Here is a 25,876-nt window from a genome sequence, read left to right as displayed (position 1 = left end):
AGCAAATAAATTACATCCTCCAGAGGATGTACAATGACAAAACCAATTAATATTGCATAAATACATCAGAGCTTCTTTATTACCAAGCAAGTGTTTAAGCTGAACATAGAGTGTGAGTGGGCCTTGTCCATACAAAGGAAAGTCAGAGTGGGATGTACTTCACACAGTGAACACATGTGCAAGAATTTTGGAGCAAACAAGAATAAATTGTCTCATCTGCATAGAGGACATCCAGTACAATTTGTGTAAGTGATGATTTGGTGAGGGCCAGCCAGACTTCTACACAGCCTGCCAACCTATAAAAACTTAACACCTCATTGGCATGAATAAATATACAGTGCTACATTTTCACAAGTGATTCTGTCCAACTCCAAAGAACATTTTGTTCCATCTGGTCTCAATTAAGCAGGCTCAACCTTTGAGTAGAAGGGAAAATGAACTCAGAAGCTGTCTTGTGTGGACTGACCTACCTTTGTGGCATGTTTTTTAGACATCACTGTGTATGTAGCATTAGATACCCTCTGGCAGTGTGGTATTCTTGTGGCCAACCCACCTGACATTTCCTACTGTGGACTGTCACACCACACAAACTGCAGTGAATCAGTTGCAGCCTGATATTGCTAATTGGGAATGGGGACAGAGTATATGCACCTTGTAGTGATTATCTGGCACTAAATTTTAAAAAGACTCATACAGATATAAATTTCAGAGGGTATAATATATTGCCAGAGGACCATCCAGACCTTATTTGGAAATTCAGTATGATTGTAAGGGCCATGGTAAGCCACTGGATGACTTGAAAAGCTAGGAAATGGAATGTTCTTGCCGTTTCTTTTAGAATACAAAGGATGTATCAGAGTGACCAAGCAGATACACAGTGTGCAGTAAAGAAGCCATACTTGTGACCTGTCTGAGAACAACAAAGCCATACAAAGAGGGCAATGTTCCAGAAGAGTCTGAAGGGCTTCATTTTAACTTTGAAACTAAATGTTTTCTGTGGAAAAAGAGAAGGGAGCTAAGGAGGTAGAGATGGATAAACAATTATTCTTACACCTTCCTTCCTACACCACCCTGAAAAAGGCAATTGCTGGACCATTCATTGGGGCAGAGTGGAAATAATAAAGTTGATAAGGGAAACCGAATAGATGAGTGACCTCAGTACCCTAAGTGGCAAAATTCATTTTTTCTTTGTTGTTGTTGTTGTTGTTGTTGTTGTTGTTGTTGTTTTGTTTGTTTGTTTGTTTGTTTGTTTTGTTTTTTGAGACAGGGTTTCTCTGTGTAGCTTTGCACCTTTCCTGGAACTAGTTTTGTAGACCAGGCTGGCCTCAAACTCACAGAGATCTGCCTGCCTCTGCCTCCCAAAGCCTTTGGATCTAGCTGTTTTTATGATTTGTGGTACCTGAGTCGAGTTGTAAACTTTGTAATAGTCTTTAGAGAGGATAAGGTGAATACAGAGTCCAGAAGATTCCAGGCTATCATCGCTTTATGGAAGCCATTATGATGTCTACCTGTGCTAAAAGTTAGAGTTTTAATTGTGAAAACAAGACCTGTGGGCCTGCGGTGGGTGAATGCTTAGATGTAAGACCAGTATATGAAAAGCCTTGGGGAAGATGAAGCTTTTGGAGGAAGCATTCACATTTCAGCCATGGGCAGGACTCAGTTTTAGGACAACCTGTTTCCTCTCACTAGAGCTGTGGCATTACCTAGGGAACTGACTCCATGTCTGTCCTGCTAGATGACTCTCTCACGAATGTTTCTGATGTTTTCTTGCTTCTACAAGAGCTGATTTACAGCTGGTAAAATCGAGCAGCTATATCATTTCTGAGTTATTATAAAATGATACATGAGACTAATACACTACGTTTATGTTATTCTTACGTGCCAAGCTCAGAGTCATGATTTTCTCATTTGCTTTTGTTGCACTACTTGGACCAAAAGGGTTCAAGAAATCATTCAGGGAAGTATACACTTCAGTACTTCATTCACTGTTTACATTCCCATTCATCACATTTGTTTCACTAGGAAACTGCTTGGAAACCCACAAGGAAATTCTGGTTGATAATCACATTCAAAATACTTCTCTAAACTTAAAGGAAACTTCTCCTTTAGAACATTCTCTGTTGTTTCCTTTTAATACACATTTTACCTGGGCAATGGTTCTATCAGGACACCATGACCTAATGAGGAGAAGACGTCTAAAGCAGTCAAGAGATTTATCATAAGCATTTGGAAGAGGTTCTTCCTCTGGGTTTTCCTTGTCAAACCAAATTCTCCACATTTTTTCATGTCTTGATATCTGAAAATACCATGGGGTAAGAAGTAGGTCATGTTACACAAAAGTCTTCCAGTATGTACTCATGGACATTTTCTATCAAACTTTCTGACCATTCTAGGTGTATAAAAGTTATATACCTTCATTCTTTTTAAACTTTATATGTTCTAGTGTCAAAAAAGTCTAAGATCAAATATCACTTGCTTCAAAATCAGTCTGTGTTAACATTAGCCTATAGATAGCTGCCAAGGTAGGGAGAGTCTAGAGATACTTGATTTCACCTCTGCCTTTATGGTAATAAATTTATAAAGAAACAAAAAAATCAATGGAGCCTCATTTTCATTATCTCAGAGAAGTCTGATGTGCTCCACAAAATCCTCTTATAATTGGACCTTATTCATTCATGTTTCCTCATTCCCTAGGACCACTCTTGACACAAAGGAAGACATTTAATACATATTTGTTATTGAATAAACAGGTTTGGGATCAATATTCTACTGATCTGAAGTAATTTGAGTGATTACATCCAATATCATCATCACATGGATGAGCAGACACCTGCTACTTGTAGGCAATTGACAAAATACACAGTACATTACCCTCTGGAATCCAGAAACCAATAGGACACTAGTTTTACAGAAGCAAACACATCAAAAGCTTCAAACAAACAAATAACATCTATAAATTAATAGAATCTTATATCCCCTGATAATCTCTTTGATGAAAGCTTCAAGTATATTTCCTGGTTTAATCAAAAAAAGAACCTTTCTGGGTTCATGCTCAGAAAGCATCATACAAGAATAAAAACTAGCTGGGCATCAGTGGTGCACACCTTTAATCCCAGCACTCAGGAAGCAGAGCCATGAGGATCTCTGTGAGTTAGAGGCCTGGTCTACAGAGCAAGATCCAGGACAGGCACCAAAACTACACAAAGAAACCTTGTCTCAAAAAAAAAAAAGAATAAAAACTTTCAATCATAAAAGGCTGCATAACGGGGCAGGATTTCACACATGTGACACTTTCTCTAAACACAGTAAATTCTGATCAGAGTGATCCGGGGAAGAGTCCTGGACCTATCCTGGTGGAAGGATAAACTGCAGTACATTAATAATTCCAAAATCAAAGTATTTTTTCTAAAACAATTAATTATACCCAAATTACAGGTTAGTGATAATAAACATAGCCAGTTGTGAGCCAAAGTATAAAAACATATCAGAATTTAAACATCTGGTAGACTTGAACTACGGAAGTACAAATCCCATCTCAGGATATTTCTTAGTCAAAACAAATATCCATAGCCCCTGCAATCTGTCCCTGAATAAAGCCAACATGCTATCACTGTCACTTCTTTATGATCATCAGATCTCGAATAACCTCCTTGCAGCCTTGTTTTATACTCAGCTTCCACAATTCCTGCACATGATTGTGAGCAACTGAATGGTTTAAAGAACAGTGACAGCCACAGATCAAGGAACAAACGTCAGCATGAAGTTCAGACCTGGGTGACTAATTAAGAAGAAACTGGAAGGAAGGGCAGAGGAGGAGCAAGGAGAGAGACAAAGGACAAGAAGGAAAATTTAGTAGAAAAGGCTGTTTGTATTTCTTTCCATTTAAATCTCTAAAAAAGAGCACATATACAGAATTATGTGTGCATTTAATAATTATATCTAATTGGACCTATCAGTTTTTCTATAGATAGGCCTTTATAGGGACATGTAGGCTGAGACAGTGTCAGTTAAACTTCCTGAGCACAGTTCTTCTTGCGTCTCCATCCTTCAGTGGGTGCTGTTGTTTTCAGGGCATAGACGAGCTGCAGGAAGCCAAACATGTACAATACCTTCTAACACTGACAGTGTAGGAAGGAAGCATCTTCTCCCCCACAAACACTGCAGTGATGAGTCTGAAAGCTGTTCACCATGGCAGCAGCTTAAGAACATTTAAAGAACGTAGTACCTGATCAAGGATGTCTGAAAACTGTCTAAGTTTGCTAAGTTCCACCAAATTCAGCCAGGACATGTCTAGGATCCATTTCGATGGTTTAGGAGGACATGCTTTAAGATCCAATGAGGCACCACCTTTAAAATTAAACATGAGAAGTTGCTAGTTTTTCTTTCTTTACTTTAAAACAGTTCATTTAGTAAATGTTTCTATTTGAAGTATCTTGATTTCAACTATATTACTACTTTGACAGTTATTAAATTTGGAGATATAAATCATAGTGAGGAGTGTGCTTCAAACCTAAATAAAGGAATAGATGATTACAGAGAAACTCAATCACTCATTAGCATTACAGCTTTGGAAACAAGCTGATGCTGGATTCTAATCCAGCTAACCTGGCCAACATCTAGGACAAGCTATCTTATCGGCCTGGAACTCTCCTTCCAAATTTTAGATAATATAGCCTGCATGCCATACTTTAAGTGTATAAACCATGCAGGATTGAGGACATAGCAGGTCACTAAATGAACAGCTCTTGTTAATATCAAGAATGGCCTTATACTGGCATGCTAATTTTAAATACATCATTTGCCTACAGATGCTACTATCACTAAAAATATTTGAAGGATTCTCTTCCATAAACAATTTACATCTATTTTGACCCTATCCTAGGGCGTCTGCCACATTGTTTGTATTGGATAATCTAACAACAACAATTTCCATTTGCTACGGACTCCTGTCTTCTTTCTGATAACTGACCTAAGCACACATAACTTTTAACACCAAATGATGAATGACACCTTCAAAATACCATTGCTGCCACTTTAAAAAAAAAAAATCTCAGCAGGTAAGAATCATATTTTAAGTAAAAGAAAGCATTAGGGAATCTTTCAAATGATAAAATATGTTGTCTAATAAATAATAACCATTAAAGTATTTCAGGGGAAAGTGTTCTAAACATTATTCATAAAAGGAAAACTAACCCACTTGGTTATCTTAAGATTCTTTGTTTTATAGAGCAGATTATAGACAAATAATGTATAAGATGTTTATTGAACCATTCTCTACTTAATCTAGGCACGATGTACTATCAAACTGCATGCTTTTGTCAGATCAATCTTAGTTCATTTATAATAAGATAAATCGGGACTTGAAACTATTTTGATGCAAATATTAGCTCATGAAGTGAAAACAACTTGTAATACCAGGGAGGTGTTAAAGACCTAATGATCATTGCACGGTGATCAATAGATATTCCACCAATTTCCATGATAACTGCCCACTTTCCAGCACAATGGAAAAAATATGGAAGTTACCAGTGAGTTAATAAAAGACTTTTCTTGGAAAGAAATGAGAGAGCCTTGTAGGTTGAAGCACTGTTCAGTATTTAATAGAGGGCCACTATGTTGCAACTGTCTTGCCTGTTCCAAAAATGTACAGTTAAGCACAATGAATGGTTGTATATTGGAGGGGGAACTATTTTTGATAACATGACAGCAAATTAAATAGATTCTTTAAGAAACAGCTGAGAAAGGAAAAAACTGAACTCAGCAGAGCTCACATGGACTCACAGACACTGAAACACCAAGCACAGGGCCCGCCTGGGGTCCTCTGTATATATGTTATGGCTGTTAGCTTGGTGTTTGATGGGACTCCTAACAGTGGGAGTTGGTGTGTATCTGACTCTCTCGCCTGCCCTTGGGACTCCTTTCCTCCTATTGTCTGCCTTGTCCAGCCTTGATGAGGACTTTCACGTTGTCTTACTGAATCTTGTTTTGTCGTGTTTGCTTGTTGTCTCTTGGAGGCCTGCTTTATTCTGTTGAGGAAATGGATGGAGAGTGGATCTGGAGGATAGAGCAAGTGGTGGGAGGAGTGGAGGGAGGGGAAAATGTGGTTGGTGTGTATTCTATGAGAGAAGAATCTATTTTCAATTTTAAAACATTCCCAGATGGGCCAAGATTATTTTCTTCCTCTTCATTCCTTGAGACTCTTGAGTTGGGGAAAAAAAATGACCATTTCCATTTTATTCTAATATTTTCTTTTTAAATGACCCGTGTTTATAATGTAAAAGCAGAAGTTATTCCATATCATCATAAAATGCAACAGTTAAGAAGAATTTAGTCCATCATATAAGCTTTGTCATCTTAGAGATGAATAAAAAATGGTAGTGGAATAATGTTTCTTTTTCTCACAGGCTATGTGGGCAGCTGTGTAAAAGACTCCTTAAAAATTACAGAAATGAATTTATCACAGCTCTTGAGTATGGGAACTCTAAGATCAAGACATCAGTAGAGTTAGTGTCTGGTAAGGGCTCAATACTTACTAGTTCACAGAGCTCTTTATTTCCAACTTAACCTTCAGTGGTGGAGGCAATTAGTCACCAATATGAAAAGAATCTTCTATGATGAAGGCTGAGAGTACACTATCAGATGGTTACAAATGTAAGTATTTAGGGTGAAATTTAACACTATGTCCATACATTGGCAATTAAGGGCTGCTGTTACAGGGTGGTCATCAGGGATGCATCCCCGTGTAGCACGGCATGGCCCTATAATCATGGACATACAGGCTGTATTGAGTGGATATAAAAAGTGGATTCAGTGGATTTAAAAAGAGTAGTTGAAGTTGGGAGGATAAACTAATGAAGGCTTGTATGGGGGAAGTTGGAGAGAAGGAAAGTAGAGTTGTTATTCAAAAAACATATTTGTGTATGAAATTCTCAAATTGTGCTGGTTAGCTTTATGTCACTGTGACACAAACTAGAGTCATCAGAGAGGAGGGAGCCTCAATTCGGAAAATGCTTCCATAAAATCAAGCTGTAATCAAGCCTGTAGGGCATTTTCTTAATTAGTGATTGATGTGGAAGGACCCAACCCATTGTATATGCTCCCCCTCTCCCAGGGCTGATTCTCTAAATCCCTAGCCTGGGTTCTACTTTTTAAAAAAGGATATGCAAGCCATGGGAAGCAAGCCAGTAAGCAGTCGTCCATGGCCTCTACACCAGCTCCTTCCCTTATTTGAGTACCTGTCTTGACTTCCTATGATGACAAACAGTCATATGGCAGTGTAAGCCAAATAAACCCATTCCTCTCCAAGTTCCTTTTGGTCATGATGTTTCATCACAACATAGAAACCCTAACTAAGGCACAAACAATAAAAAAAAAAAATTACATCAGCAAAGCAAATGAAAATTATCCTTTGCTATTCTGTGGAGGATGATATTTTCTTTAAGATTAAAATATTTCAAAGACCTCAGAAAAGGAGATACCTTATAGTAAACCTAACCAGGAAAATAAAAGACTTCTACAATTAAAAGTTTAGACAAGTGAAAAAAAGAAATTAAAGATGCCGGAGCTGGAAAGACCTCCTATGCACACAGAGCAGCAGACTTAATGGCTAGATTCCAGGTGAGTACCAGCTTGCTCTCTCCATGTTCTACAACTCAAGTATGTAGTTCCTTCAGCAATGGGGTCTTCCGTCAAGTTCCGCATAGCATGGATAATAGCCTATAATGTTTGGGTGTCAACCAGACCTCACTAGCCAACAACTCCAGAAGAAGTAACCTGTTAATGGCATGGGAGTTTTTATTTGTTAGACCATGGAGACTAGTAGAGATACTGTCACTCTTATAGGGTGTCTTAGTTACTTTCCTATCGCTGTCATAAAATGCCATGCCCAATGCACCTTATGAAAGAGTTTAATTTGACTTACAGTTTCAGAGTATCGGAGTACATGATGGTGGAACTAAAGAAGACCCAAGAGCTTATATTGTGAGACACAACCATAAAACCCAGAGAGAGACTGGGAATGGTCCAAGTTTTTTGAAACCTCAAAGTCTACCCCCAGTGACACAATTCTTCCAACAACCATGCCTCATAATTTTTCCCAAAAAGCTGGGGACCAAGTACTCAAAAACATGAGATTGAGGGAGTCTTTTTCATTCAAACCACCCCATAGACCTGCTATCTTTTAATTTGTTTTATGTATGCACATATTTAAGGAAGCATTTATACTAGTAGGTTTCCAAATGAATTTTTGAAATACATTTAGTGTTAGTTATCCCTCCCCATGTTCCCTCCCCCCCCATCTTAACCCCTCCTGCCCCTTTATTCCATTTTAACCTTTTATTCCACTATGTTCTATCTCCCCTGGACTCATGGCCTTATAATAATTTCCTGAATATCTATGGGTTTTCCAAATTAAAAACACATATCTGAAGACAAAGCTAACAGCCATGAATGAGAGAAAACATGTGATGTTTGTCTTTCTGGGTCTGGGTTACCTCATTCAGAACATGAAGAAATCAAGCTGCTACTCACCTTGAAGCTTCATCCTTACTGGCTAGCTTTCATTGAACTCAAATGTGCTATGTATGCTATGGAGGATAAAGGGAATTCTTGATCTCACATAGCTGTGAACCTTGAGAACAGTAATAAAAACCAGACCGATACAAGACACCTACTCATTGATGCTATAGTAGCATGACTATCATGGTAGCATCTAACTACTTGCTGATTGAATTCAAGGCCCACTCCACAAGATCAAACCCACACCTGATAGCATTACTGGAACCAAGAACCCGTGACATAGGCTTTAGGGGAAAACCTGGCATTATTCTGCTAAATGTACACAGTATTATACAGAGTCCTAATAATGTACTGTTATGACTATTGATTAGTGCATCTTTCAATCCTCATCAGAGAAGCATCTTTTGTCAATAGATGGCAATTAACTCGGACCCACGACTGGCTAATGTGCAAAAAGTAAGAGACAGCAGAACAGAACACTCATCCCTAAATGGAGTATGAATACCCTCCAACGGCTCAGGGATCATTATAGAAGGGGGAGTGGAAATATTGTAAGGACTCCAATAATACAGGAAATAAAATGAAAAAATGAGAAATTAGATTGAATTTTTTAAAATATACTTAGCAAAAACTAATCAAGTCAAGAGAAAAACTACAGAATGAAAGAGAAATCTTTGTAAGCTATATGTCAGACAATTAGTATCTAGACTATGGAAAGAACTCAAAAATCTAAGTACCAAAAAAACTTAACAATCCAATCAATGAATGGGATGATAAGTAGTTTGAAGAAGAGGAGGTGGAGGAGGAAGAGGGAGAGAAAGAGGAGGATGGCAATAACAATGACAACAATAAGAGCAGGAACAAATGGCCAATAAGCAAATGAAAATGTTCAACATCCTTAGTCATCAGGAAATATGAACTTAGACTATTAAGATTCCATCACCCCAGTCAGATGAGCTGCCATTCAGAAAACAATAATGACAAGAACTGGCCAGGATACATTTAGACTCTCCTTGTGGGAATACAAATCACTCCGACCACTGTGGAAAACAGTATAGCATTTCCTCAGAAAATTCAAATTATAGTTCAGCTATTCCACTCTTGGGTATATATCTGGGGCCTTTAAGTTACCACACCATAGAGATTCTTTCAAGATATATTGCAGCTCTATTCATAACCAACAAATGAAGACTCTAACAGACAGACACATGTATATGTACTTACAGTAGAATTTTTAATTCAGCCATAAGGAATAAAATTATGTTGTTTTCAAGAAAATTGAGGCAAATACAGACTATATTAAGTGAAAGAAGTCAGATTCAGACAAATACCACACTTTATTTTCTTTGTCAACCCTGGACTTTTATAAGACATATAAAATCATGACACATGCCAGGTACATGCCTTTAATCCCAGTACTTGGGAGGTAGAGGCAAGTGGATCTTTATAAGTTCAAGGCCAGCTTGGTCTACAGAGCTACCTGTCTCGAAAAAAAAAATCATGACACATACATATGTCATGAATGTAGAAGTAAAATGGAGGCAATGAAGGGGAACAGGAGTAGGGGAAGAATAGGGGTAAGAGAATAAATATACGTATATTTATAGGAAAGTATCTTTATGTAATTGGGTTCAGTAGTATCAGAGTACTTGTCCAGAATGTATGAGGTACTAAGTTCAATTCCCAGCACTAGAAAGAAAACTTCATGAAACACATTTACTATGTATAATAAATAAATACCATTTAAAGACTGTGTGACTACAGGTCTGTGCCTCCTGGCTTTCCGTTCAACTGTATATCCTAGTAACCCAAAGGACTACTTGTGATCAATGCAATAAATACAGAAAAACAATCTATGGAATAGCTTGCAGATCACCTCACCCATTCTGCTCTGAGACCCTGGCAACATTGTTTTGTCTCCAACACAACGTTCTCATTCCCACTGGAAGCCTTTTGTTCCTTCCTTCCCCTTCAACACTCCTTCTATAAACTCTCCTCTTAGTAATTTCAAATCTTCAATCATATCAGCATTGTTTGTAATAACCAGAACCTGGAAACAACCTAGATGCCCTTCAACTGAAGAAAGGATAAAGAAAATATGGTACATATACACAATGGAGTACTACTCAGCAGAGAAAAACAATGACATCATGAGGTTTGCAGGCAAATGGATGGATCTAGAAAAAAATCAAATCTTCAATCAGGTACCATTCACTAAGGAAGATCCACTCTACTAGAGAATCCACTATATACCCAATGTAGAGCTTTTAACTGTCCTTATATTTCATACCCTATGTTTATCCATCCCCTCCTTCATATTTAGTGTTGTCAACTTAGCAGAATATAGAACCACGTAAGAGACAAACCTCCAGAGAGCCATGTTGGGGGAGGTATTTAGCCTCTGAGTATGCCTTTGAAAGACTATGTTGCTTAGGCTAATTGAGGTGGACAGACAGACACTAAAAGTGTGGAGGAGGACTATCCCTTGTGTTTGCATCCATGATGGTATAGAAAAGAGCAAATGCTTGAGCACAAGCATCCCCTGACCCCTGCTTTCCTACTGTGGATGTGATATGGCTGGCTCATTAACTTCTTGCTGCCCTAGTTTCATGCCGTGATGGACTGCATCTCAAATTATGCACCAAATGAGCCCTTAATTCCTTGAGATTTATTTGGGGTAGGGGGAGTTGGATCAAGGAAAAGTTGGATCATAGCAAAAGAAAAGTAAAAGCTCATTTCCTCCCATTTTTTTAAAGTGCTTGTTAGCTTCCCCCACAGTATATACTTGACTTGTTTCTTTACTTCGTACTTTCTCCCTCATCCCTGAATCAGGGACTCTGCAAAGGGTTTGGTTCAGTAAAACATCTGTTCCATGCCCTGAGACATAGTAGATCTCCAACAAATATCCATCATTCAATAGATGATCAAATAAAATAACTCATGTAAATAAGTCATAAATGAAATGCAAAGAAACTAATATGAGTTCAAAAGTAAAATAAAAGTTCTGTGAGGAGCAGTCACAGCGTCTGCTCTGTGCACAACACTTTCTACTGACCTTTAATGAGGGTGAGAAACTCTTCGTGTTTAACTTGGTTCCTCTGGATGTCAATCTTTAGGGTGAGCAACAATGTGAACAGGAATTTGTGCTCCTCATATAAGCCTCGGGCAGCATACTTGAAAACTTCATAAGTCATGTGCTCAATGATATTAGCAATCCTCTTGCTTGTAATTGGGCTCTTGACAGACCTGAGGAAGAGACCATTTAAGAGATGCTATCCCACTGCCCTTTTATTGTCTATAAAAACAGCATTTCCGGTGCAAAATAAAGGACTAATTTTTACTTTTACACATCAAGAAAGTGCTCCAAAATCTAAAATAACAAGAATTGTCTCAACATGAAACAACATAACAGGATTCTCATTGTTGTCTAAATCAATTTTACCCACAGGCCATTTTATTCACAACAATGTCTTGGAAATTTTCCCATTTAGTGGAACACATGAAACCAAAGGAGGCAAATCAATGGATGAGTGGCTGGCATGGCTTCCTCTGAGCCTAAGATGACAAGTCTGAATGATTTGTTAACATAGTGATAACTACATTAATCTCAGATTTAGGAAAAGAAAACATTCTTACAAGCAAAAAGGAGATTCTAATATTATCCTTCTAGTCCACAGATAAAGAATTTAGCTCGACTTCCTAGAGACAGATGTACCTGGCCAAGGATAGGTCAAACAAGCCCAGAAACTGACGGAGCGAAGTCTGATACATCTCATTAACCAAGCGCATCTCAGTGATGAGGAAGTAGAGGATGCTGCCCCGTGTGGCAACTGAAAGACAAGGATCAAGGATGCACACAGCATAACAATAGAAAATAAATGAGCTGTACAAGCACATCACCCCAATCTATTACTGAAAACATTTTTTTTTTTTTTTGCCTCATCGGTAACTGCCTACTAACAATGAGCTCTAGAACAATGCTTATTATTTAGTTCTTCCGTATAAGTTTTTCATAGTTTATTTATATTTATCAAATGGCACTAAGGATACCAAGACAGTTCTCATTTTAAACTCTCTTCACTCCTTTTATGAGTATCATTTTCTATGTTTTATCAGAGATGAAAAGAAAAGAAAATTTTAAAGGTTTTTCTATTCGACATTTAGCAAAGGATACAGAAGGTCATACAGGACCTTATTCTGAAGCTCACAAAGAACCAAGCCTAAGCTTGGCCTCAAGCTTTCAATACAAGACATCTCAAAAGTGATGCCATGAGGCCATACCATAGTTTCAACTCTTTGTTCAGGAAAATGGTTCAGTAGCAAAACGATAGCCAAGTGAATATTTCACATGTCCGAAATAACCCACTAACACAACCTATTCATTAAACAGGCAGCAAAATTAAGCACCAAAGAACTGGCTTCCAAATGAACATATTGTTGCTACATAGTCTGGAACTAACAGAAAGTCCACAGTACTAATTTCTCAGATTTCACTAATTTATAGCAGTATTTTAATCTCCTGCTTTAAAATAAGTTCATGAGTGCCTTAAAGATTTTCCAGCAACCACAGACAGTACCTAAAGTTTATACCATTACATAATTTTCCCATTTCTGATTTCTTAAACTTCCCCAAAGAAACGGCAGAAAGCATAATTGGCCACCCCACATTGCACAGTAATTTCTATAATGTCCTCATTTAATCATTGCTCTAATTCTCTTTCTGCCTTGCTCTATTTTCTTGTGACATTTGTCTTCCATTACCAGACTCACCAGGTCGGTACTCCTCCCGGGCTGAGTTAATTTGAATTTCTGTCTCTACAGAAATTTCCAGCTTCTGTGTCACCTCCTCGGCTGTCTTTTTGGTGTTGCTCAGTACAACAATGAGACTCTCATCTTCCACCAGTGACCCTTGAGTGCTCGTCAGGCGATAAAGCAAATTATCTTCCAACTCCTTCATCCTTCTTTTGTTTGCTGTTACATCCTCCATGAGAAGAGTCCGCTCTTTCTCTAGTTCCTGTTAATTTACATAAACATATTTTCATTATAACTTCACTTCTATTTTGAGGGCATTACTTAAAATATGGACCTCTTTGTCTGCTATCAGGCATCAGTAATGTACTGCATCTACCATCCTGGGCAGAAAATAACAAAACCAAAGAAAGACAAAAATACAGACATTCAAAAGAGAAGAAAAATAAGTAGAAAACAACATCCAATGTATTCAAATATATATTCAATATATTTGTTTAAATGATATATAAAATACAAACAAATACTACCAATACCTCTGTTCTTGTTTATGTATTCTCTAAGTCATTATTTTAGTGATTTTTTGATTATATACAGAGAGAAGTCAAATTTAAAGAAAAACATACAAATCTCTAATCACACATAATTCATCCTGTTAGCTTCTTTGAAAGAGTTCTGCTGTTTTAGTAAGATTATCCCTAACTTGTAGATTGAAATGGTACTCTATTTTCTGAGAAGCAACTCTCTGTAATCTAAGCTGTCTCCACAGTTACATTTAAATTGAAAAAACAAAATCTCAACTGTCCATCATGGTCACATACACCGGTAATCCCAGCACTCAGAAAGCTGAGGCAGGAGAATTACAAATTCTGGACTACTACAAGAATTTTTCTGAAAAACATATTAAAATTTTTTTTTCAATTGAAATTTTTTCTTGACCTGAAAAGGTACTATTCTCTTAAAAAAACTGTATAATGTTGGATGAGATAGTCAATAGGTAGCATGTTTGCCTAAAATACATGAAGTCTTGAATTCAAATCTTAGCACCCCCAAGCCAGGTATAGGTGCATGCCTATAGTCCCAGAACTCAGGAGGTAAGGCAAAAGGTGCAAAATTCAAAGTCACCCTTATACAACAAGTTTTAAGCCAGCCTGTGATACTAAAAGCCTTGTCTTAAAATATATCTATGAGTGTATGTGTGTGTGTGTATATATATATATATGCATGTATATACACACATATATGTGTGCATGAATGTGTGTGTGTGCATGTATGTGTGTGTGTGTGTGTGTGTGTGTGTGTTAAGAGACTGTCAGTGAGCACAAAGATTATAAGAACCAGAGCTTCAGGCAGGGACTAAAGTGAAATAGTGATTCTGAACATGGCAAGACATCCATATTCATGAACTCACAGAAACTATAGTTGACAGCCCAAGATCTGGACAAGATTAAGCCATTCATCATTCACATTCTAGCATGGACTGAGAAAATGTTCATGAAATCCCAATCCTAGATGAGAAGCTATGTTAGTTCGTGCCTTCTTGGGGAGAAAGGGTCAGTTTTATTTAAGGGTGTGGTTGATCATGCTCCAGTGGAGGGCCCAACATCTAGGAGTATATGGGAAGCACAAATGGAATCTATGAATTATTAAATTTAAAAAAGAGAGAGAAAGCACAAACTTGGGAATTGGAGGTATACCTGGAAGGAGTTAAGGGGAGAAACTGGGCAGAATGTGATCAAAATACATTTTATAAAATTCTCAAAGAATTAGTTATATATTATATATTAATTATACATATATATTGCACCATAATGTATATTAACTCCTCTGAGATATGTCTGACAGTTTAGACCTTATAGTTCAGAAGAGCAAAACTCTAAGAGATTATTGTCAATGGTGATTCCTTCCTCAGAAGCTCAGAGAAAGAAAGGAAGCAATGCATTGACACTGAGAAAGCCACAGGAGTGTGACGCTCCAGGCAGGCAAAAGGACAGTTGGGAAAATATACTGATGCTAAGGTAAGCTGTGCATGAAAGGGAGCCACATATGTGAAAGACTTTGAAATTAAAGAAAATAACCAAAAATGGAAAGGACAGTAAGTAAATAGTACTTATAACTGGTAAAAGAAACATGCATCCCAAGTTTACTTGAAAAACTTTCTAAATACAGTGTCAATTAACAATGTGACTGAACGTAACAACGTATAATTCCACATAATTACAATCAGGGGAAACCCAGAGTTAAATGTGAGGTCAGCAGCAAAATCACAGAGACAGCCTTTCTGTTATGAGTGTGACTCACTGCAGCTACCAGTCTTCACTGTACTGCTCCGATTCCTAGAGAAGAATCAGAAAAGAGCAATTCATAGGTATTCAGGATTCCCTCAGCCGGCTTCTAAATTCTACTCCCTTAGTCTATGCAGCAATGAATCATATGAAATAATATTACATAATAAAGTGCTAGTTAATTACTGGATGGTATCATCAGTCTGTTAGGATCCAGTGCTCATACAAGCCTCAGGAAAAAGAAACCAGACATAGAAAAGGGTCTTATTAAGCAATATTCAAGTCCCTTCTCTTTTGTGGCTAATATAATTCTTCATTTCTAGGATTTATCTTCTGATTGTGAGAAAAGAAACCCATAGCACTCTGCAAATTACGCCTTATTTTGATCACCATCAATATGCTAATCACTCAGCTGGGGATGTACTTCAGTTAATTAAGTATCATTTCCCCACCACACACAATGCCCTGGCTTTGATCCTCAGCACTGAAAATGAAAGACAGATAATGAACATATGATAGACAGCAGACAGAAGACAGACAGACGATGGGAAGGAAGAAAGAAAGAGAGAGAGGGAGAGAGGGAGAGGGAGAGAGAGAGGGAGGGAGAGAGAGGGAGGGACGGAGGGAGAGAGAGGGAGGGACGGAGGGAGGAAAGAAGGAAGGAAGAAAGAAAGAGAGAGAGGGAGAGAGGGAGAGAGGGAGAGAGGGAGGGAGAGAGAGGGAGGGACGGAGGGAGGAAAGAAGGAAGGAAGAAAGAAAGAGAGGAGGGAGGGAGGAGATAGATGAGAGATGAAGATGATCCATAGTAATATGATAGATATTGATATAGGTATATAGATGATCATAGGTAGTTGATAGATTAATAGATTATACACATATAATATATAGACAGATACATAGATGGTGGAAAGATGTATATATTATATACTGATAACTGCCAAACTATCTCAGCTTCTCATCAGCTCCTCATTGTACAACCTTTCAGTGTTTCCACTTGGGACTTCAAAGAGATGATTGCTACTTAGCACTGCCAGCAAAGCTGAACTCTGCTCAGGCTCAGCTTTCTTCATCCCAGCAAGTCATACACATTCCATACTTCCAGCTTCTCAAGCCAAGGCCTCTGAGGACTGTTTTTCTGTTTTTTGTACAAAGATAGTGAGAGTAGCAGTAGTAGGTGTGTGTGTGTGTGTGCGTGTGTATGCGCACGCGTGTGTGTGTGTGTGCGCGCGTGTGTGTGTGCGCGTGTGTGTGTGCGTGTGTGTGTGTGTGTGTGTGTGTGTGTGTGTGTGATTTTGTGCATGTAGAGGTCAGAGAACAGTTTGTGGAGTTGGTTCTTTTCTTTCATATTTAAATGGGTTCCACGGATTGAAGGAGGAACTCCCGGCTTGTGCAGCTATCACCTTTATCCAGTGAGTCATCTCACTGTGCCCAAAGTATGTTGCAGTTCCTTCCTTTTTCCCAGACTCCACAACAAATTCACCATCAAAGCCTACCATCTTTACATCAGAATCTAATCATTCCTCGCCATCACTACTCCAGTCTAGTCTCCTACGTCAGAAGTTCCCACATCTGGGCACATTGGAATCAAGTAGGAAGCTTGATTAGCAAGCCTGCAGCAGGGTTCAGTATCTGGAATTCTAACATCTTCCGAGACAATGTGATACAGCTGGTTTCAACATAAGTCTCGGAGACCTGTTAAATCAAATGCATGCATCACTTTCTTCTCTTGAGACCTCTGCACAGGCTACTGATTTCAGGTCTGTTCTTCCTCTACAAAATTAACTGTCTTCCCTTCTCAACTATTTCTCAAACGTACCTTCTCAATGAGGTGCACTACCCACCCTAAATGTGCAGCCTACCACCTAATTCCCCAGCTTTCCATCTTGTCATGCTTGGTATTTATTTATTTTGAGAGCATGTAACACCTTCTAACAAACATGAATACTTAAGTATATGCTATTCCCCTAGGAGAGTTGGAGGTTTGATTTTGTTGGTTTTGGTTCTAGTCTGTTTTGGTTATTTAATAACATCCTCTGATTCTTACAGTGATGCTTGGTACCCTTGTGTGCACTCCATTAATATCGTGAAACAAATGATCAGGTGTTGTGTCCCTATCAATCAAACTGCAACATAAAATGAACTGGAAACTCTAATCTCTGTGCTAGAAATACAAACATTAACTTCTCTTTCTATACAAACCACAAAGTTGAAAATAAGGGCTGTCATGACAAAATTGCATGAATGCAAACAGCAAAGACCACTGAGTCTACTTTATATTCTGGCCCATGAGTCCTTACTGGTAGAGTAGTTTGAGAGGGAAGGGCCCCCACCAAATTCTGAAACTCATGGCCTAAGCCCAATGAGCCAGTTACGAGGTCAGAATGGAAAAGAAACTCATCTTTAAGCAAAGCAAGAGTCTACACATCTACTATTTTGAATTCGCTAAGCTGTGGCCACTCAAGTAAAACGTGGTCTCCCCATCACCACTGCCATCTGTTGTGCTGCATCCAAAGCCTCCTTAGTAATCACTTGAATTCATTCATTCACCAAATGAGAACTTCAAATTTCAGTAAATGTAGAAATTAGTACCAAACAAGTGACATTCACGGGCTGCAAGAACACTGCTTTCCACCAGCAGTTTTCATAAAATCCCACATTTTATGGCTACAGTAGAAAATAAAATGAAAATAAATCACACAACATTTAAATGTATAAATTTCACCGTATGGCCTCTGAGCTCCTAGAGGTAAATGCTGTGAAATCTTCATCTACAGCAGGTACAGAAAGGAATGTAAGATGACAAAGAGACACAGACTTGAATCTGCATCACAGTGGCCATTTTATAAAACCATACAAGCCTTAGGGCTTTTACCCATAAAATGGACATGAAAATAGCAATAGAATGATGGCACAGTCAGCCCCAGCAGTGAAGCTAAGAGAGACACTACATTGCTGCTCAAATTCTCTCTCCTTCTCCTAGAAATATGTGAATTTCTACTAGAAATAATAAGTAGACTATTTCTTAAAAAGTAGAATAGTTCACAGAAACTTTGATTCTTCTATATATGTGCCTTTCTATCTATATATCTATCTAAGTATCTTGGTTTGCCAAAAAATATTCTCTCTGATGAGAGAAAGGTTTGCATGTTAGTTGAAAGATACTATCTTCTTGAATGTTGAAACTCAATTCATAACCCTGTGTTCATAAAGCACATTGAGATGGCTCATCTAAATCAGTGACTAGATTACAGCAAATGACTGTGGGGGGGGACGACAAATCATCTCGGACCCCTTATTGACACCCAGACTGAGAAAACTCAGCCTCATTAGAAGGTTCAGCGATAACAGTGGTTGGGAAGAATAGATATTGGGGGTGGGAGACCTCCTTGGAAAAAACAGGCAATGTTAATACACACAAAGTAAGTCATGGGACTGGAAAGAAAGCTTAGTCAGCAATGTGTGTGCCTGAGTTCAGATTCCAGCATCCACAAAAAAAAACCAGCTGTGTGTCCTATGCCTGTAATTATAATGATAGCCAGCTGGAGACAAAAGGATCCTAGGGCCCATTGGTCTGCCAGCCTCTTCTAGTTAGCAAGTATCAGGCCAATAGGAGACTCAGTCTTGCAAAACATAGGGCATGGTACATGGGAGCAACACTTGAATTTGACCACACACACACACACACACACACACACACACACACACACACACACACACACAGAGGCATGCATGCACGTGCCCAGCAAGTCGCTCCTTTCATCATTACCCTTTATTTGGGGAAAGTTAAAGGAAAAGATAACTGCAATTATTATACTGATGTACATAGTAAGATAATTCTCTGGTACTGAAAAAATAAATATAAGCAAATAGACTGTCATGCCACCTGGGCCACAATATTTGAAAGAGATATTTATTGTGAGTGTGTGTCCTGCTAAGGATAAATTAGTAAGGAATGATTTTCTCAAGATATTCAATTTTCCCAAGAAGAGGGAAAACACCAACCCTTGATACATATTGATTTTGAAAGGCTGATGAAAGTCTTTAAGAGACTGAAATCACCCTTTGATACTGTAACTCTTTCCCACCACTGACTAGGTGCTGGTGGTTTTGTTGTTGGTTTTGCTTTGTTTTACTGCAACCAGCATCAGTCAGACAAAATTGATTCTTCCAGAGAAATTGTATTCATCTCAACATAATATAAGAAAACCAAAGGCAATTACATTATGCAATCCACTGCCAAGGCTACTCATCTCCCTGAAGCCAAGGCTACAAGTGACATCAAAGCCTAGGGTTGCTCTGATGGATGCTGGCCCAAAAGATATTCAGGATTTACATGCTTAACAGTACATTCTGCTGATCAAAACCCCAATCCTTACTTAAGTAACAGTGTGGCATTGCTGCATCGCTCCAATCACCTCCATATGCTTTAAGTCAGGCCTAAAAGGTAACAGGTACACGGTGAAGGTTATTATTTCCTCAACAGCTACTCTGCTGGAATTACACTGGTTCCTGCCCCAGTAAGGTCAACTGCCTCCTCAACCAAGTTCTGAATTCATGAGTATTATTCATATTTAACAGCTAAAAATGCAGAAAGAGATGCAGGGAGAGAGAAGAGGAAGGAGGTAGAGACAGATATTTCCCCTTTTCCTTCCAGTGGTAGAGCTCAGAAAAGCAAGCCTGATACAGTATACAGACAGCACACAGACAGGAGGAGGTGCAGATCCAAGGAATTTGCCAATGATCTTAACCTAACAAATCTTCAGGTCAGTGTAGCATGGGCCATAAAGTAAAATAACTTCAATGCTATCGAACGCATGAGAAAGTCAATAGCAACTTCAGCCTCACCATGGTAGTCTCATTAAAACCTCCTACATCTCCTTGCTTAAGCTTCTCACGTTTCACAGAGGAAATGCTGACTCAGACAAGGAAAGTTTATAAATTATTGGTCTTCTTATTTTTCACTGAGCACTAAGCTAGCTATCTCCAAAAAAATAGGGGTTTCCAGGGTTTCATTAAGTCATTGGCTGTCCTGGCTAGCTATCACTGTCACCTTAACATGACTTGGAGACATCTGAGAGGAGATTCTTAGTTTAAGAATTGCCTAGACCAGACTGGCCATGGGTATATCTATGAGGGATCCCCTTGATTGTTAATTGATATGGAAGGACACGAACCACTGTGGGTGGAACTATCCCTGGGAAGGTGGTCTTGAATTGCATATGAAATCTAGTTGAGTATAAGCTGGTCTATGAGCCAGCAAGCAGCATCTCCCTCCCCCCTCCAAGGTTCCATCTGTGCTTCTTTGGCTGTGAAGTGAGTTCATCAGAGATAATAATGTATGGAATGGCAGGCAGGCTTGCCTTCAAGTTCCTACCTTGAATTCCTGTTTTGACATCCCTAAAGAATGGGCTGTGCTCTAGAATTATTTGCTGAAAGGAAACCTTTCTTCCCCTCATCTCTTTTGGTCAGAGTATGCATCACAGCAACAGAGGTCAACCCAGAACAGTAAACTTGAGGCTACATGAATTCTGCTTTATTTTGTACTCTATTTATTCACTTGTGGGACGGAGCATGTGTCATGCACACATGTTGAGATCAATTTACAGAAGTTTGTTCTTAAGTTCTACCATGTGTGTACTGGGGACAAACTCAGGTCAACATGCCTGACACCAGGAGCCTTGACACCCTAAACCAACTCAACCACCAAACAGTTCTGAAAGGTTTATACCAGACTTGTCAGGCACACATGGAGCTCTTTTAGATAACAGGACCAGACTGGGGGCCTAGAGAGATGGCTCAGTGTCTAAGAAAGCATACTGTTCTTGCAGAAGACCCAGATCCAGGTCCTAGCACTCATGCTGGGTAATAACAACTGCCTGCAACTCCGCTTCTAGGAGATCTGACATCCTTGTATGGTTCTGCAGACATCTCCATGCATGGGTTTCATATAGGTGCACAGAGGCACACATGTGTGTTTATACACCCACATAAATAAAGATCAAATAAATAAATAAGCTAAGATTGCTTATGGTCTAAGCACAAAGCTTAAAATCTTATATGCTAAGAAGAACCATAATGAAACAAAAGCAGACAAGAAAACTGAAGGTAAACAGGTAAATAGAATTCATAAAACATTAAGCTTTTCACAAAAATAAGACAGTGGAAGAATAGAATAACAAAACAAATGATAACCATGTCCTCAGAGTTACATTGTTGGTGTCTAGAAAAGTTACTGGTGGCATGCATAATCTATTTAACTATTTTAAACATGTGGCTGGGGAGGTGACTTAGTCAAGTGACTACCACAAAAGCATGGAGACCTAAGTTTGGAATCCAAGAATTCGTGTTAAAAGCCAGTCATTGTGGCATACGTGCCTGCAACCCCACTGCTTAGAGATGTGGTGGGAAACAGGTTACTCACTGAAGCTGACCGACTGGCAAGCAGAGCTGAAGTAACCAGCCTCAAGTTTAATGAAAGGCCACATCTTAAAAAAATATACGTGGTGGAGCTGGAGAGATGGTTTTGTAGCTAAGAGCAACATTTGTTATTCTCACAGATGATCCAGGTTCAATTCCTAGTACCTACAAGGCAGGTCACAACCCTCTGCAACAGCAGTTCCAAAGGATCCAATGGCCTCTTCAGGCCTCCACAGGCACCAAGCATGTATGTGGTACACAGATATTCATGAAAAGCACATATAAAAATAATCATTATTATTTACAATCATTATTATTATTATTATTATTATTATTATTATTATATGGTAATGATGATAAAATTTTCAATGGAAAAGGTGGGAAGAAATACTCAATGTCTATCTCTCTCCTCTACACACATTTGCACATATATGTACACGTACATGTACACACCACAGCCCACCACATACATACAAGAAAATACATGTGTAGATAACTGACTAATACTTTCATTACATGGAAGAAGAAAATACTGAAGAATTAATGTGAATTTAAGATTCGAGATTAATGGCTCCTAAAGCAATTCCAGTGTTATAACTAAGATTCAGCACATAGGAGAACCACTGAGATAAAAGAGAAATCAATTCTATGACAACTTTCACATTATTTTTATCAACAAAACACAGTGTAGTGCAGAAACAGAGTCAACCTTGATTTCCCACCTGTTTCTCCATGAGGATGACTCTCCCAAGTAACTGATCCTCCAAGCCTTTCATGGTGACAGTGAAGTCAATGATGGAGCTCCGAGCACTTATTTCTGGGGTGTAGGCTGGATTCGGCAGCTTGGTAGTAATGTAGAGTTTAAAGCCATCCATAACATCTACTTCTTTGTCACCAACTTTTACCTTTATATAAAAAGAAAGTTAAACAAAGGAGAGATACACCTGAGTCCTTTCCATATTACATCAGTTATTGATTTGATCAATTTGTTACTGAATATAATTTGTACAGTAAAACATAAAAAGAAACTGTCATTAGATACTCATGAGTTTCAAGACACTAGAATAGGAGAGAAGAGGCAGGGAGGGAAGGAGGAAAGGACAAAGGAAAAGAGAAGGGGTAGCTAAGAGTTCTAATCATACCATGAAATGGATAAAGAATTTGTTGTCAAACGTGTTAGGACTAAGCCAAGGAATTGAGAAAAAGCTAACCCCCAGTTTCCTCAGAGGTTGAGAATGACGAGAAGTGGTTTGCTACCAACATACTGAGATGTTGGAAGTCCCACAAGCAAGACCCAAAAATGGCATGGGAGAGCAGGGTGGTGGCATTGGCATTGACTTTATAACAGTCAAGGGTCAAGACCACGATGAGGGTTTGTGAACACACATGGACTTATGTGGCTTGAATTTCTGTCCAGTGCCATACAACAGAGTTCCAAAGATTTCACAAGTGTGCCCATATCTGTACAGAGGAAGAGGGACATGAAGGTTCTTAAAGGTTTCAACAGTCAAAAGATCAAAATAGAATCCATTTCTTTATTACAGAAGTAGAAGAGACAAGCATGAAAGTATTGTTCTTCAATTAATTTCATCTCAACTTAAGAAGAGCAGAAAAATATCCCCCACAGCCGACTCCAATTGCTGCTTCTTGAGAAAATGTTATCTCGTCTACTAGGAAGCACAGTTGCTCTGCATGTTGTTATCACGGTTAAACCTACCTTAAAGGTAGATCCAGATTTAATGAAGTTCTTTTCCAAAACATTGTCCAGAGCAGGATCTAGTTCCTCCCCAACATCTTCTATAAGTAAAGGCCGTCCAAGTGAAAGGCTATCCTCCAGATGGTTTCTAAAGTACTTATGGTTTAGAGATGTGATCTACATATGGGATGGGATCGCAAGGTTACTCGGAGGAACAGGCTCATGATGCAGTACACAGTAATCTCATGTGAGCTCTAAACACTCTGCCACAGGAAACAAGGACTTAGAAAGCCTTGGTGTTGAAACCATGCTATGTGAAATGGTGCAAAAAGCTTAAATGTTTCCATTCTGCCTTCAATAGACAAACATTATCACCTGCCACAAAGCATGTCAAAGTTGTATGGGAGGTGTCTCCTTCTGTCTGGCCTCCACTATCCCCATTGGTAGACAACTAGAAGTCTGCTTGTAAGCACAGCACATGCAGAGTGATGTGGCTCTGTTTTTTCTGATTATCAAAGACAGCCATAGTACTAACAGATAAGAGTCTGAGCCATGACTCACGGAAATATGGTGCTAGTAGATGTGGCCAAAAATGGAAACAATACGCTTGTGGAAAATATTTTGTTATTAGATAGAAGTTTGTATCTCTGTTTAGGATTCCAAACAAAATCTGTAAGACATTTAAATATTGTTCCCCTTTTGAGGGAGGGGACTCTATAGAGAAATACAATCTGAAGTGTTTAAATGTACTCAAATGAAAATCACCTGGAGTTCATTTTGGCTTTCTTTGTTTTTAATCCAGATCTTGCCTTGAGTCTGTGGATCAATTAGCAAAGGATAGCGTGATGCTTTTGTGACAATAATTCCATTCTGAATAGACAGGTCATCATTTGGAAGGCCTTGGAGGTTCCATTCACTGATAGTTGGGGCATCAATCAACATCTCATTAAGATTGAGATCATTCCCAAATGGAATGTTACGGGCTTTCATTTCCTTCTTCCAATCATTTAACAGCAGATCTCGAAACTCTTGGTTAAATGGACCAGAATATGACAGAAAAGCTGTTGCCAGAAGCACATCCCCTAAAATGGAAAGCAAGCACCCCTAAAATATTTTGTGACCATTCATGCAATACTCTAAGTCACTGAAATTGAAAAAGGAAGTATAAAACTGCAACCATTCTTTTAAACTAAATTATACAAATCAGTCCATAAGCACAGGCTGCAAATGGCTTCATAAATAAGCATGAGTTTGATTGACTGTTGAACAGAGTATAGATGTCCAATCAAGAAACAGCTGTCAGAAGTCAAGCATTGGGTCATCATAATTTTATTGTAATTGAGTGACCTCTAGCTCAAAAATGTAACTATAAAATCTGGAGAAGACAGAGTCTTCATCAAAGGGCCCTTGATCAATACCCCCACATTTACAGAAGCATTTGAAAGTGAACTAATAGGAATTGTGAAGGTCACTAACCCATCAAATCAGAACACACATGTACCAGACAATTACCCATCTCCTTGAAATGGTAGTAGACACACAAACATACATAGAAGAATTTAAAATAAGCAAGTGTTGTTTGATTAAAGCTTAAGGCTTCTGACTTCACCACACTCAACACACAGTCTCATTAATAAAAGAATTTACAGACCTACAAGTCGTTTAGTTTGTGCAGCAAATTCTTTGCTTTGTTCGGTCCATCGTTCCTTTTCGCCTGCCAAGCCACTGATGAGCGAGGATGCTGTCTGCATCTTACGCCTGCATCGCTCTGCATCTTCAAGTAAAGTCTGAAGAAGGGCAAAACCAGAAGGAAACCTTTACTCAGAAAAAAAAAAAGTAGCTTCTATTTCAAATGTGTAACTTTAAAACATCTATTGTCTGCCTTTCTGGGACATGGAAGACCTATTTCACAGGAAACACAGCTTCTTTTTCCACATGTCTGTTTGGCCCTGTTCTGTCTCTGGTTCTCTGTCCAGTGCCTTCAACCCAGCAGCCAAATCCTCTCAGGTGTTAATAACAGACAGGTGCTGGACATTCCTATCACTCACTAGTAAAATCACACATGATAGTATCATGTAGCACAAAATATGTAAAGAATACAAATTCTTAGGAAAATGCAATTAAAAATATCTCATGCTGAACCCTGGGGTCCTCCATCCTTTAGCTGAAGCCACACCTCATTTTACGTTAGAAAAAGAACTTAGATTACTTT

The 25,876-nt window shown here is 38.6% G+C and overlaps 1 protein-coding gene across 1 annotated transcript in view; it reads right to left on the bottom strand.

The window, feature by feature from the left end:
- Nucleotides 1–25,876, bottom strand: part of Dnah5 (dynein axonemal heavy chain 5) — a 232,159-nt gene that overhangs the window by 27,937 nt on the left and 178,346 nt on the right. Inside the window, 9 exon segments of the mRNA XM_036206930.1 lie at nt 2,147–2,296; nt 4,226–4,347; nt 11,573–11,763; nt 12,233–12,347; nt 13,288–13,531; nt 22,691–22,873; nt 23,686–23,841; nt 24,430–24,746; nt 25,316–25,451. Of these exon segments, the coding sequence (XP_036062823.1) occupies nt 2,147–2,296; nt 4,226–4,347; nt 11,573–11,763; nt 12,233–12,347; nt 13,288–13,531; nt 22,691–22,873; nt 23,686–23,841; nt 24,430–24,746; nt 25,316–25,451 (1,614 nt within the window).

This window comes from Onychomys torridus, chromosome 15 (genome assembly GCF_903995425.1).
Source record: "Onychomys torridus chromosome 15, mOncTor1.1, whole genome shotgun sequence".
Lineage (NCBI taxonomy): Eukaryota > Metazoa > Chordata > Mammalia > Rodentia > Cricetidae > Onychomys > Onychomys torridus.
This window is presented reverse-complemented; position numbering and strand designations above follow the sequence as displayed.